This window comes from Hyposmocoma kahamanoa, unplaced genomic scaffold (genome assembly GCF_003589595.1).
Source record: "Hyposmocoma kahamanoa isolate Upper Pololo Valley unplaced genomic scaffold, ASM358959v1 80, whole genome shotgun sequence".
NCBI classification, from domain to species: Eukaryota; Metazoa; Arthropoda; class Insecta; order Lepidoptera; family Cosmopterigidae; genus Hyposmocoma; species Hyposmocoma kahamanoa.
Genome location: NW_020654051.1, coordinates 8945911 through 8959676, shown reverse-complemented (window position 1 = coordinate 8959676; position 13766 = coordinate 8945911). Strand labels below are relative to the sequence as shown.

The window sequence follows — 13766 nt, the reverse complement described above, 5'->3', positions numbered from 1 at the left end:
CAGAAACCATTTGAAAAAAGTTTCATTCGAAAACCTCAAACCATGAAAATTCTATGAAAATTCAAAGAACCTATTGCAATAAAACGGCAATTTCATACTTTAACCCCTTAACACAGCGATGTTCGTTAAAAAAATATAATCTTTTTGGAACACGATAAGAAGTGAACGCAAACTACATAAACCGGTACTTCCTTTGCCCAAACTTACAATGCAACAAGATTCCAATAATTCTATAATGCTTCAGGAAAACGAAAAAGATTTTTATAATAAATTATATGCCTCACACAAAAATGCTATTTCACAATAGAAGAATTCTTGAATGACAATGATTTCTCTGTATTAGTTCCGATAATACTAATAAAGGTTTATTATTATTATGTTAAGAAATTTTATCATTTAAGGCAGTTCAATATTTTTTCGGTGTTTGTTTTCAATTTATTCTTTCATATAATAAATACTGAGAATTTGCTATTTGTGAAACCTTTACGAGCAAAATTTTTGCGTTTGAAATTTTGTTCCTCACTAAACTCATAATTATTAATAACGGAGTTCGTGTAAGACACTTATAAAGAAATTTTCTTTTGCCCAATACCACTGTTGTAACTTTTGGTTCTTCTTTAATTCAGTGAAATTTTAAAAATGTCATTAGCTATTTGTGACGTTATTATTTTATGGCGTTACGTAGGCTATTATAATAGAATATAATAGGATAGGCTATTATAATAAGAATTTTATGCATTATATTACTTTATTGATAAAAAAATACAATGTAATAACGTTATTTTTGTTTTGTTACGTAAACTCTCAATGGATGACTCCAACTAATACTTAATCCGAAATGGATCCGAATATTTTGAGGCGCCATCTTTAGGTTTATTATTTGTACTATCTGAAAATAAAACTCTAGAATTTAGTTTACATGTCTGGCACATCTTCCTTTCATAATTTTTATAAAGATTTCAATTCAGTAAAAGAGTGTCATTCCCGTTCCACCATGTTTGAAACTCGTCAATCACTGTCTTTTTTTTCATCAGTGTTTCGTTATTTATAGCTTCACACAATTTGCACATGGGATCAGAATCAGGAGCGTTTTCAGGATAGTGATAAGAGTAATGATTTTGCCACTTGAAAAACTTGTAATATCGTTCTTCGTCGTCTATGATATCGCTTATTTCCTGAGCCAGTTTCTCCACACTCATATTAGTTGCATCAATGTACATCCCATCTGGCATAAACCTGTAAAAACAGTTGTATTAGTAAATTAGAATAGAATAGGTATTCTATTCTTTTCTATTCTATTAGTAAATTATAATTAGGAATTGCTGAAAATTATTCATCAGTCGAGTATTGAGTCCTTTGGAAAACCTGACTAATAATATGGCAGCTGTTCTGTTGCTTATAGTTACTCTGTTCAAGGACAACCGTCACTAGCTGAATTTTTCGGGTCGTAATAATGTATTAAAACAACAAGGAGAAATAACACTAATCGATATGCTTAATTGACCATTTTCCAAGTCTAATGTATCCACGTTGCCATTTTGAGTGGTCCTAGTGGTCTTGCATCTATTTATATGATCGTTAGCGTACCTAAAAGTAAAAATTCCTGTTTAAAACCGCAACTTCGTTCAGAAACTGTTACGTGGTTACCATTCGATGGGTATATCGAAAAATGTAGATCTTTTGCCCAACCTTCTGCCTTCCTTTATTTTTTTTATTCCTTCATTTATTTTATAATATTTAGTATTACCTCGTATAATTAGCGCCCCCGTAGACTATAGGCACCGCAAAGTTTTGCAGACCATGCAAAATGCTCTCTGTCACGTAGTCCTCACCAAACGCGCTTTCAAAAGCTAAATAAAAGTAATAATCCATCTCTAATGTATATAAACAATGAGGCATGAGAAATTTTGGACATAACAGGCTCCCACATTTTCCGTATATGTCTAATACTAAATCATACTTAGATAATTCGTCATTAAAAGTTTTTATATATCTTTCCCTTTCCGACAAAGTGTGACAATTAGAGCTAATCCACGCAACTGCTGTAGTTTTGCGATCTAATATATCTAAAACTTCGTCATTTACAGGCATCATTTCGTCAACGCTTAACCAGTGCATCTCTTCTTTTGGGCCAATGATATCACCATATATATTCCTGATAGTTATGTATCCCATTGGTATATCAGAATTAATTTTGTAAGTCCAAGTCCAATTAAAATATCCATCTTTATTGCTTGGTGCTTCACAGTACTCCGACGATGTTCTACTAGCAAAAATGTATTTTTGATGTGGCGCCCTTAGTGGTGGATAGACGTTGTAATTACCAAATATATCTGGTCCATTAAATACAATGACGTCATATTTTGTTACATTGTTTAAAAGCGCTTTGTTATCTGTTAAGTAACAATTCCTAATTGGACATTTTCTCTGGTCGAATGTCTTTTGACCGTGTTCCAAATATTTGAATAACTCGTTCCTGTCAGCAGGTGCCCACAGTAATATATATTTTATATTCGAATAACTTTTAATTGTTTTATTTAACCCATACATACAATAATACACTGTAGCTACAATTATTAATCCAACAACTAAATATTTAAGCTTTTTCGCCTTTTTAATCTTCCTCCTGAACATTTTCATATTGTGGATGTAATCTAAAGAAAATCTGAAACTACAGAAATGGAAATTTTGTAATTATAACATATATACACAAATTTACCAAAACCAGTTTACAAGCTAGATGCCTATATTTATTTATACATATTTTGTGAAATGCACACAAAGATGTTTGTTATCCCTGTATCGCGGGTGGCATGAACACAACAATGCAAAATTATACCCAAACTCACGAGAGAAATAAATATGGGCTATACAAATATTTCTCCCGGCCCGAGAATCGAATCCAGGAACTCTGCGTGGCAGTCAAGCATGATAATCGTTCGGCCACAAAGGCAGTTATTTTATTCACAAACTCGAAGAAAAATTCCTTAGGTCCGGCTGGACTCGAACCAGCGTCTTTTTCACCTAATACGGTTTATCGCTCTTCCAACAGAGCTACGGACCGAGTCATCAGACATCAGACCTTACGAATTTCTCTATGTACTTGCTGTAGACCTTTGTATTTTGTTTTAACGGCTTTTTACCGTAGCGCCACCTGTGAGAAAAGTATAAAAAAATTTTCACCCAGCCGGATACCTTTACAGCTACCAGCCGCTGATAAGAGATGTCGCTTTATTAATTGTAATATTTATTTATAGGGCGATGGAACGCAGCATTCTGGGCTTTAAACGTATTGACCGAGTACGCAGTACAATGCTGCGTTAGATGAAAGGCATTACTGATGTGGGAAGCAAAACAGCCAGGCTCAAATGGTATTGGGAGGGGGGGGGGGGGGCACGCTAACCGGATGTAACCTGAGACGTGCGCGAACTTCGTCTCTCCTTGGGTGCCCGAGGATAGAAAGAGACTGCATGGACAGCCGAGAAGGCGTTGACGGGACGATCTTGATGGGTTTGAGATAGAATGGTGGGATCGCCAAAGACAGGGAGCAATGGAGGATTTTGGGGGAGACCTTTGCCCAGCAGTGGGACATAGTAGGTTCATTTAAAAAATATATTTTTTTTTGTGAAAATATTCCACTGGTTTGTCGTAATGAATGTTGTATCAATTATATTCGAATTTTCTACCAATTAGAGGTATAACAACAAACTAGATGCATAAATACAATTTACCTTACCAGCTTTTGCTCCCTGCCAGATCCGACCTTTGTGATCACAACCTGTAAAGTAAATGTGAGACCAACCAAGCAGGATAATTAACTTTAAGATACGTACCGTTATAATAATCGCGATAGCATACCCCTAGAGTTTCTTGCTCATTATTCTCAAGGGAATCTGCCTTACGAATGAGCGGTAGAGTTTAACCAATGTGACGATTTCAAGTGTAATAAATAATGCTTATCTGTGAAATAAAAATTTTAATTTATTATTATTATTAATTAAATTTAAAAAAAATATTTTGTTTGTTTTTTGCATAAACTGTGTAGTGTGTAGTAATAAGAGTACTTTGGGAACCACAAAACATTGTTAAGGTAAGTGTATGTACAGTCACGTACATTAATACGTATACATGCTCCGAAAATTTTATTTGATTTCCATAGAACATTATTCAAATAACAAAATATTTCCCCGAATTAAGAATAGTTAATGTGGGCAGTATTTAACGAGTAAAATATTTTGAAATTTCAGTAAGTTTTTCGGGAATTATTTCATCATGTGATTGTACCAGCCTATAATGAATCAATCAATTAATCTGTAATAAAACAGTCGTTAAATAGCTAATGAGTTTCCTAGCAAATAAACCAAGTTAACATAGCTTAAGTAATTTGTGGTATAGGACTAGATTGTGTGCTCCGTATCCTCGGCGCCGACGGTTTTTCCACGTTGTCGCGGCCAATGAATTTAACCGGAGTAAAATCGGCGTGGCAAAACCATTCACTATATTTCAATACAATATTTACGTGCGGCCTATTCATACTAGATTTAAATCAAGAGCATTTGTGTTTAGGTGGAAAATCCAATAATGAGATATTATATTACATCAAAAATAATAAAAAACGGTCAAAGCTTGCTCGTATGACTGAAAACAATAGAAGTGGTATACAAATTATTTTACAAACAGTACCTAAGAACCTTGGGACGACACCGCCGATCGGCGCACATGTGTCTAATAGCGTTTACAGTTTTCTAAAACTTACTCTATGGTAATATAACTGAAATTTTAGTGCGCAGACATTTATTATCCAACGCATCTTTTCATTTGTTTCAATTGATTCGTTATCAAAATTTATTTTATTGTCAACGCAGAAAATTCTAGAGTTTTGTGATATCGTCTTACGCATTTCTAGTTTGCCTTAATAGGATCAGCGAGCGCCTTTTTAGGCTTATGTATCCTTCTCTGAAGTTAATAAGATGTCTTATCTAAAGATAGAACTACCAACATGGATTCATGGATGTTCCAGGTAATTATTCCGTCATATAAGACAGGAGATCAATACATCATTACACTTACTGAGAAGTTTACATCAAAGAGGTTGCCACAATGATGGATTTTGATCGCCATAACAAGATACGATTATTAAGGCCCATTGAGATGGAGAGTTTCTCGTCTCGAAGATACGATTTTCGAAAGTATATAAAAAATCTTTCCTCGTCTAAACACAACTCGAAAGCAAAAATCGTATTTCGAGTTTCTGTGCCAGCCGTTTCTCGAGTGCAGTGCGCGAGGGTGTTATGATTATCACTGCTTTTCTAAGACAAGAATTAACGAAACGAGAGCGAAAAAAAATTTTGGGTTGAGAAATGTTATAAAATTTGCAAAAAAAAATTTGGAAATGTATATTTCTGAACAGTGCAATAAACTTAATATTATCAGCAGTTCCAAATTTGAATGATTTTTGCGTCATTTTGATATGTCCATAGTCAATACCGCAGTAATCACTGAACAAAACGGTTCGAACCCATTTGTACGATAATCGTATGAACTTGAAAAAATGTCATACGAGATTGTGTTTAGACAAGTCGAAAACTCGTAAGCAAGAATGTCCTTACTACATATTTTTCTGTGTAAACAGTCGAGGGGGCGATTAAGTTGTTTGCGAATCTCGTATGACATAATCTTAGGCGAGATTTTAGTTCTCGCCTGAATGTAAACATTATGATACGGTAACGTTATGGCGATTATTGCTTAGGATAATCGCGTACGATTTTTCGTCATGAAGCGTGCAATAAAATCTCTCCATCTAAATGGGCCTTTAGTTAAGCCGCAAAGATGATAAAACCTAAGATATAGTTAAGGTGAAGGGAGACCCCAAAATCCGTTTTAACGTATTTCGTCAACGCGAAAATTGTTTTATTTTTGGACATGAGAAAATATAAATTATCTTTTTTTGAATTGATAATTATGAAAACAGAAGATACCGGTAGGAAACTACAGGTTCCGTAACAGAATTGATTAAACTTCGCTCGATAAAAAAAATTACAAAATTTTCTTATTTACTACGACCATCTACGGGAAAATCAATGTCATTCGATTGTTATTAGAGATATTTCAATGAAATTTTTTCTCCCATATTCCGTAATAAATATGTCAAGGTTCTCTGAGCTTACGTTACTTTTAGAGGGTAGGTATATTTTTATTTCTAAAAGGCAAATGTTTAAATATCGTGCAATGAATTTTCCGTTTCCACTTCATGCGCTTCACAACCTATGCTAAACCTAAACATAAACATATTATGTATTTAACCCGTTGCTTGTAATGACAGAATCGAAATTGCTGTTACGAAAAATAGTATAGTACACAAAAACGTTGTCGGCGGAGTAAACACCTTTCGGGCAATGTCGATTTTGCAAAGAGCGTCTTGCCAATGTTTGCAAAGACTGATTATTAACAGCTGTGTTTGGTTTATTAATGTACATGCTATTAATGCTAAATGGGCGATGTCCAATTGCGTACTTTACCAACTCTATAGTTAATCACAACATAAGCTAATAATCGAGCTTATAGAACTTAAAGAGCTTAAATAACGATAGTGCTAACTTTACACACACTGCGGCCTTTTCCCTTAACATTTACAGATGCAACATAAGTATATCAAAGAGAACATTTAGTAGCAGTAGAGCTCCTTGTAAAAGAATTTCGTTCTGGGAAGTACTGCCACCTATTTCAGCCGAAAAGCAGTAATGTAAGCATTACTAGGTTACAGTTTTAAACGGTACGGGTGTTGGTGAAATTACAGGCACATGGAACTTGTCAACTTGTGTCTCAGGATGACGGGCGCAGTGGGAGTGTCCCACAGACCTTTACGATTTAAAGCTCTGAGTGGTACTGCAACTGTTACGGATAGACGTGTGGCTTTCCACCAGGCGCACGACTTGTTCTTCCCGTCACTTGACATCATAAAAAAAGAAAAACAGAGAAAAGTGGTATATTATATCACATTGCAACTATCTTCTTTCGTTATGTGTCATATGCTTTTTATAAACCGGCTCAAAAATATAAGGTCCTCAATTAGCCTTTATATTTTTTAGGTAAAATTAAACTTTAAAAGGAACCATTCTTTCTACATTGAAATAATTATACGCGATTTATTTGGACCCGAAAAAGTAGTTCCATTTGCAATGCTTAGTCTTATAGGTGACTCGGATTTAGTAGAGACGAAGCTGCAGAGCCTTTGACACCGCCGCATAGTTGCCTACTTATCGGTATTCTATAGGGTATATCACGGAGACTGTGCGGTGGAATTGCACGATTTAATTTCGCCTTACCCTTTCCATCATTATCATCATAGGCTGGTGATATTGCACCGTAGTGTTACATATATGTTACATACATTTATATGGCGAACGGTTATGGTGTGGAATTTCCGACCTGCAGACTTATACTCTGAACGATATGACGGGCCTTTCCTGTGCATACGTCATCGACGGTGCATACTTGATCGTCGACATCACAGTCATTTTCCATCACGTGAGATTGATTTATTGATTGATGATTTTTTAATTATATACCAATAACCTGTAATAAAGCCAGATCTCCCAAATGACAACTTTCCAGGAGAGAGATTTCAAGATTCTACGAACGAAACTAGTCGACGACTTTTCTATGCTTAAATAGGAGAGTTATATAATATCACATGAACCCCTATATAAATTGTTTCGTATAGTCATATTATTTTCACCACACTTGCTCGTAAATGGTGCCATAACATGCAGGCAAAGTGTCTTTGTGCTGAATTGCCACGGGCTTCTTGATAACTTTTTAAATTTTACATTAGGAGTTGTTTAAATGTAATTGCAGTGTTCTTCTTTTATACGTTAACATCAAGCAAATAGTTTTAATAATGTTCGAAAAATCTGAATTATTTCATCTACGCTTGAATGTTTGAAAAAACCTTAAGAGGATGGAAAAAAATTGTCTAAGAAAAAAACTAAACATATGCTATTCTGTGAAAATTATTTTTTTTAATTCAAATTCTGCAGCATTCATTTTTTTTTCTTCTGTCCATAAAGGAAAAGGCAAAGGTTTTACACCATACAGCGAAGTCTTGGTACATTATTCTTTTTTGGTACATGAAGTTGAATTATGTTTCTGTTAATATGGCCGCCACCAAAGAGGATAGGCAATTTGAGGCGGCGTGCTTGGATTGACTCGGGATTCCTTAAAACGGGCCGATACGGGTATTTTAGTTGGAGATTCGTATAATTTCGCGTTTTAATCTTAGATTAAGGCACAATAGCACTATCCTATTCCACTTTAAACTAGATTTCACAAAATAATTGAAAGTCAAAACAAAAACGACACTTTTCCCTCCAAAAGGTCCAGAGCGAATCCTGCAGCATTCATAATATTTTGAAATTATTTATTTTTTAAATTTACCGTCATGGCTGTATTGCGTTTTTGCCTTTTTTACAACATTTTATCTCGAGTTGTATTATTATCTACGGAAGAACAGCTGGCTATCTGCACAGATAAAAAAAATCCCTGCATTTGCAAGTCTGTAATTGTTGTGTTGTAAAGCGATATTTGTTCATATTATCATTATATTTATTTATGAAAAACGTTGCATGCAGCACGGGCGGTAATAAATTACAAAACTCGAGTCAGTGAAGCCCTCAACCTTCGGCTTCGGGCTTCTAACAGACTCTCGTTAGTAATTTCTTATTTACCGCCCTTAATACACAATGTACTACATTGTGATAAAAGCACTTTTTACGTACCATTATATATAGCTTTTTTAAACCAAGGGTACGATGAACAATTGCATTTATAACTCCTAAACTCGTGGAGCGATTTTCATACTTTTAGAGTGGTCTGATGTAAATATGGTTAGGGACGAACCAAGACAAAATCATGAAGAAAGTAGCTCATTTAAAAACAGTTTTTTCGGCACAAGCGCTTATTATTCGGCATAAAGATGGTACGTTCGTCAAAATGAGGATAAAATGATGGTAATGTGTTTTGCACAAATCTGTAAGGTAAAAAACTGCAACAGTGCCTTCGCGATTCCCGTTTTGACGCTGGATTTCTCGGTCCACTGATAATAAGCCTCCATGCCGAGTAGGGTGACCAGCTAAATATATAATATCTTTTAGCGTGGTACAAAAATAATATGTTTAAAATGCACATTTTATTTATAAACCTTTCTTTTATTGTAAGTATTTATTGTAGCATAATTACAATATAAATACCTACCATTTTCTGCATACAAAAACAAAATGCAGAGAACATTGACCTTGTAGGTCAATGGCAGAGAAGAAAAAGGACAGTATATAACAGGTGACCTAATTGCTAGATAGCAATCACTGCCAAGCAACTTCAAGTTAAAACACAGACTATTCTGGTTTGTGGGTTGAAAGAATAAACTTAAAAATCATCATAAAAAGAGAGGGTGTGCCAAGTGCATATATGTGAGTTAACTGCTTTCGTGGCCGAACGGTTATCATGCTAGACTGCCATGCAGAGGTCTCGGGTTCGATTCCCGGACAGGGAGAAATATTTGTATGGCCTATGGCGCGATACAGAGTATGTTTAAAAAGGGGCTATGAGTGTGTGCGTTATTATTATTAATATTAATAGTAATAATAATAATAATAAGAATGTAGTAATAGTACTAATAGTTATTTCTACCACAGGCGTCATTTCCAAACAGCTACACAAGTCATTGCATTCCCTGAATTTCCCACCAAACATATACCACTTGTTACAAAAGGCAGCCTTAATACTTGTCGCATTGTTAGAAGGTTCTTGCAGCTGAAAGAGGACGAAGTAAGCTTATGTTACGCATCACCACCACCGTCCACATAGACATGCTGCATTTGCTTGATTTCGGACCGCTAGTGTGGTTCAAACCAGCTACAAAAAAAGGTGATAAAAGTAAAGAAATAATAATAATAATAAATTTAAAATTAATCTTTTAGGCCTTGGGAGAGGCGAGAGTCTAAAATAGATACAATAATAATAATAATAATAACAATAATACAATAAGCCAATACTTGAAGATGACCGCACCAAAATCTATTGGGATCGATCTATTATCACGAACAGGACTATTCTTGCGAATAAGCCTGATATTGCTATAAAAGAAGTTACCCCCAAAATGCCATTACGGCATGAGGGCGCCAAATCTAAATCTAAATCAACATCGGCCGTAACAAAAACCACTAAAAAAAATAATCGTGACCAGCAGGATGGTTGTGATGCATCGATTGTACACCTTGATCCCCTTGTGGAAACGGGTACTGAAACCGAGAGCAAAAAGGGGTTTAATGATTGGACCGAAGTAAAGAAGAGACGCCCCCGAACGGCTTCGAGTCGTATCACGCGTGGGACGGCGGATGTAAGCTCCACCAAGCTTTAGGCTTCAGAATGGCTAAGACAGGTTCACGTGTTCTACGTGAAGTTGGGCACTACAGAGGAACAAGTGAGATCGCACGTTGCGTCTGTCATTGGTACCAATAACATTACAGTAGAGACCCTGAAATCTCGAGGTCAGTATGCCTCTTTTAAGCTAGCCGTTCCGTCAACATCATATGAACATATATTGGCGCCTGAAAGCTGGCCTGTGAATGTCTGCGTTAAACCCTGGCAGCAGTTATTTCGGCAGAAAAGTGAGAGGCAGACGTAATAATCGCAATGAGGAATTATTACTATTCTACCAAAACGTCAGAGGCCTCCGTAGTAAAATCGCAAAGTTCTACAAAAATGTTCTACAAAGTGCAAGTGACATTATTGCTCTAACTGAGACCTTCCTCACGAGCTCTGTTTTAGATGCTGAGCTATTTCCCCCCGGGTATAGAATATTTAGAAAGGATAGAGGTGCTGACGCTGGTTGGGGTGGTGTACTCCTTGCTGTGAAAGATCGTTACCATGCTCATTTGATTACTGATGTCGACGGTTGGTCATCTACCATGGAATTATTATTTGTTGTAATACGTGCAAATAATGTCAAAATTCTTGTATGTGTTGTTTATCTGCCTCCTGATTACCGGGACGAGCAATATTGTAATGTCTTAGCATGCATAGAGAACGCTATATGTAGATATTCGACCTATCGTATCATAATTGTTGGTGATTTTAACTTTAACTCGTGTAGTAAAAACGTTTTATATCAATTTGAGTGTTTTCAACATTTTTGTGATTTGGATCAGTTGAACAATGTCTGCAATGTGCATGGAGGCATTCTGGATCTTGTGCTTGTGAGGCCCGGTGGTGATGCGGTTGAGGTTGTGGGCGATGTCGAACCACTAGTACCTATTGACCTATACCACCCTCCTCTTGAGGTAAACATTGCAATACCTAGGAGGAATGGTTCTTCCGAAATACGCACTGCACTAGGAACTAATCCACCCTCCTGGAACTTTCGTAAGGCTGACTTTTGTGCACTCTACGCGTCTATATTTGACATCGACTGGACTGATGTGTTAGTGCAAACTGATACTAATTTGGCCGTTGATACATTTTATGGTGCACTTAGTGAGACGATTAATCGCTTTGTTCCCTTAAAAAAGCAGCGTAACTCTGTGGCACGTTATTCATATCCATCATGGTATACATCTGAATTAATTCGTTACATAAAACTAAAATACTATAATCTAAAAAAGTTCAAATCCCTTGGCCTTGAATATAATCGTGAAGTATACAAATATTACAGGACTCTCGTCAAGGATTTGATCGACAGGGATTACAGGAACTATCTATTAAGTGCAGAGCGTGACATTTGTCGGGATCCTAGTAAATTCTGGGATTTTGTAAAAAGTAAAAAGCATCATTCAAGTCAACAACTGGAGTATATGCTCAATGGGGAAGTCATTGTGGACCAGGATGCAGTTGACACATTTGCTGATTATTTTAGCTCGGTTTTTCATGGCGAAATTCCAGAGCTGGATGCTGAAAAGGCTTCACGCCTTACAGATAATCATGTGGCGACACATAGCGTCAGTATCACCCTTATTGGGGTCATCGAGTTGCGTAAGGCTGCTAAGCGACTCAGGTCTTCATCTTCAGCTGGACCTGATGGTATTCCACCGTATATGGTTAAGGACTGCCTATCGGCACTCGAGCGACCTCTCTTACATATTTTTAACCTAGCTCTTCAATCTGCTATTTATCCAACTAAGTGGAAGGTATCGAGAGTGATCCCGATACCAAAGGAACCAAAATCCACCGAGATATCAACTCATAGGCCAATCGCTATTTTGTCCGCTTTTGGTAAACTCTTTGAGAGTATTATCAACGGTAGCCTTATAAGGCAAATCAGTAATCAGTTGATGAAGCGCAACATGGTTTCCGTGGTGCGCGTTCCACAGTCACTAACCACATTTGCTTTTTTGATTACGTGTTAAGTCAGATGGATTCAAACCGACAAGTCGATGCAATATATTTTGATTTCAGGAAAGCTTTTGACCTCGTTGATAATGACGTGTTACTTAGTAAATGTTCAATCCTAGGTTTTACTCCCAAGTTGCTATCTTTTCTCGCCGACTATCTAAAGGACCGCAGACAATATGTGCAAGTGTCTAGTTTTAGATCAAATGAGTTTTTTACCCGCTCAGGCGTAAGCCAGGGGAGTAATTTAGGTCCAACGCAATTTTTAATTATGATTAATGATCTCGGGAAGTGCCTTACTGGAGCTTATTTCCTTCTATTTGCGGATGACCTCAAACTCATGCATCCAGTTAGTAATGTTGCTGACTGCAATTCGCTTCAGCGGGTGGTCGATGCCGTAGCTCAGTGGAGTGCAATTAATAAGTTGCCGCTCAATGCACTTAAATGTAAAATAATTTCTTTTACTCGGTCTTTAAATCCGATACATGCGGACTACCACCTGTCGGGTGTTCCGCTTGTCCGTGTCAATTCAATACAAGATCTGGGCCTAACGATAGACACCCGGTTGAATATGCACGATCATATCATTAATATCGTTAAATCCGCTAACAAAGTGTTAGGTTTTGTGATTAGGACTGCATATCAATTCCGTGACCCCAAAGTTGCTGTGATACTGTACAATGCGTACGTTTGTTCCAAGCTCGAGTATAATGCTATAGTGTGGGATCCTCAAGAAGAGCTATACAGCTTAATGATCGAGAAAGTGCAGCGTAAATTTGCTCGGTATCTCTACAAAAGGTTGTATGGATATTATCCCTTTCTTTTCCCTTCACTATTTGTGTCTGGGATGGTAGGGATCAACTCGCTTAAACTGAGCCGGAAGGTTCGGCTGCTTGTGCACTACTGCCGGCTTTTACGCCACAAAGTCGATAATCCTTCCGTTCTTGAAAGGTTGGCTCTATTTGTGCCGAATCGCTACGTTAGCACGATGAGTCGCAGGGGACGGCGCGCACGTGACCTTTTTGCAGTTCCTCAAGCGCGCACTTTACAGGGATACAATGCACCGACCAACAGGGCAATAATTTCTTTAAATGACTTCCTTGCACTAGACCGGAATGCTGATGTGTTTGCCGATAACATGTCGAAACTCATTGATGCCATTACTCGTTATGCTAATATAAGCTATTTTTGATTTTCTGTTTTCTTTAGTTAGTTTGTAATAAATGACTATTTTATATTTAATTTTAAGGTAATACTTATATGTAATATTAGTAGTGTATTAGTATTGTATCGATTTTTTTTTTGTTTTTTCTTGCTGGGCACTTTGGTTTAGCTGTAAGTCCGCAAGATGTTTTATAATAAATAAATAAATATTGTGATAT

General features: G+C 36.6%; 1 protein-coding gene across 1 annotated transcript; it reads right to left on the bottom strand.

Annotated features, from left to right (window-relative positions):
* Window positions 1-871: 871 nt before the first annotated feature.
* LOC113233893 (alpha-(1,3)-fucosyltransferase C-like) lies at window positions 872-4255 on the bottom strand. The gene is made up of 4 exons (XM_026469121.1): window positions 4115-4255; window positions 3834-3960; window positions 1748-2671; window positions 872-1236 (listed from the first exon to the last, which is right to left on the bottom strand). Exons 3-4 carry the CDS (start codon window positions 2638-2640, stop codon window positions 960-962), a joined length of 1170 nt encoding a protein of 389 aa, XP_026324906.1. The 5' UTR covers window positions 2641-2671; window positions 3834-3960; window positions 4115-4255; the 3' UTR covers window positions 872-959.
* Between the last annotated feature and the right edge of the window lie 9511 nt (window positions 4256-13766).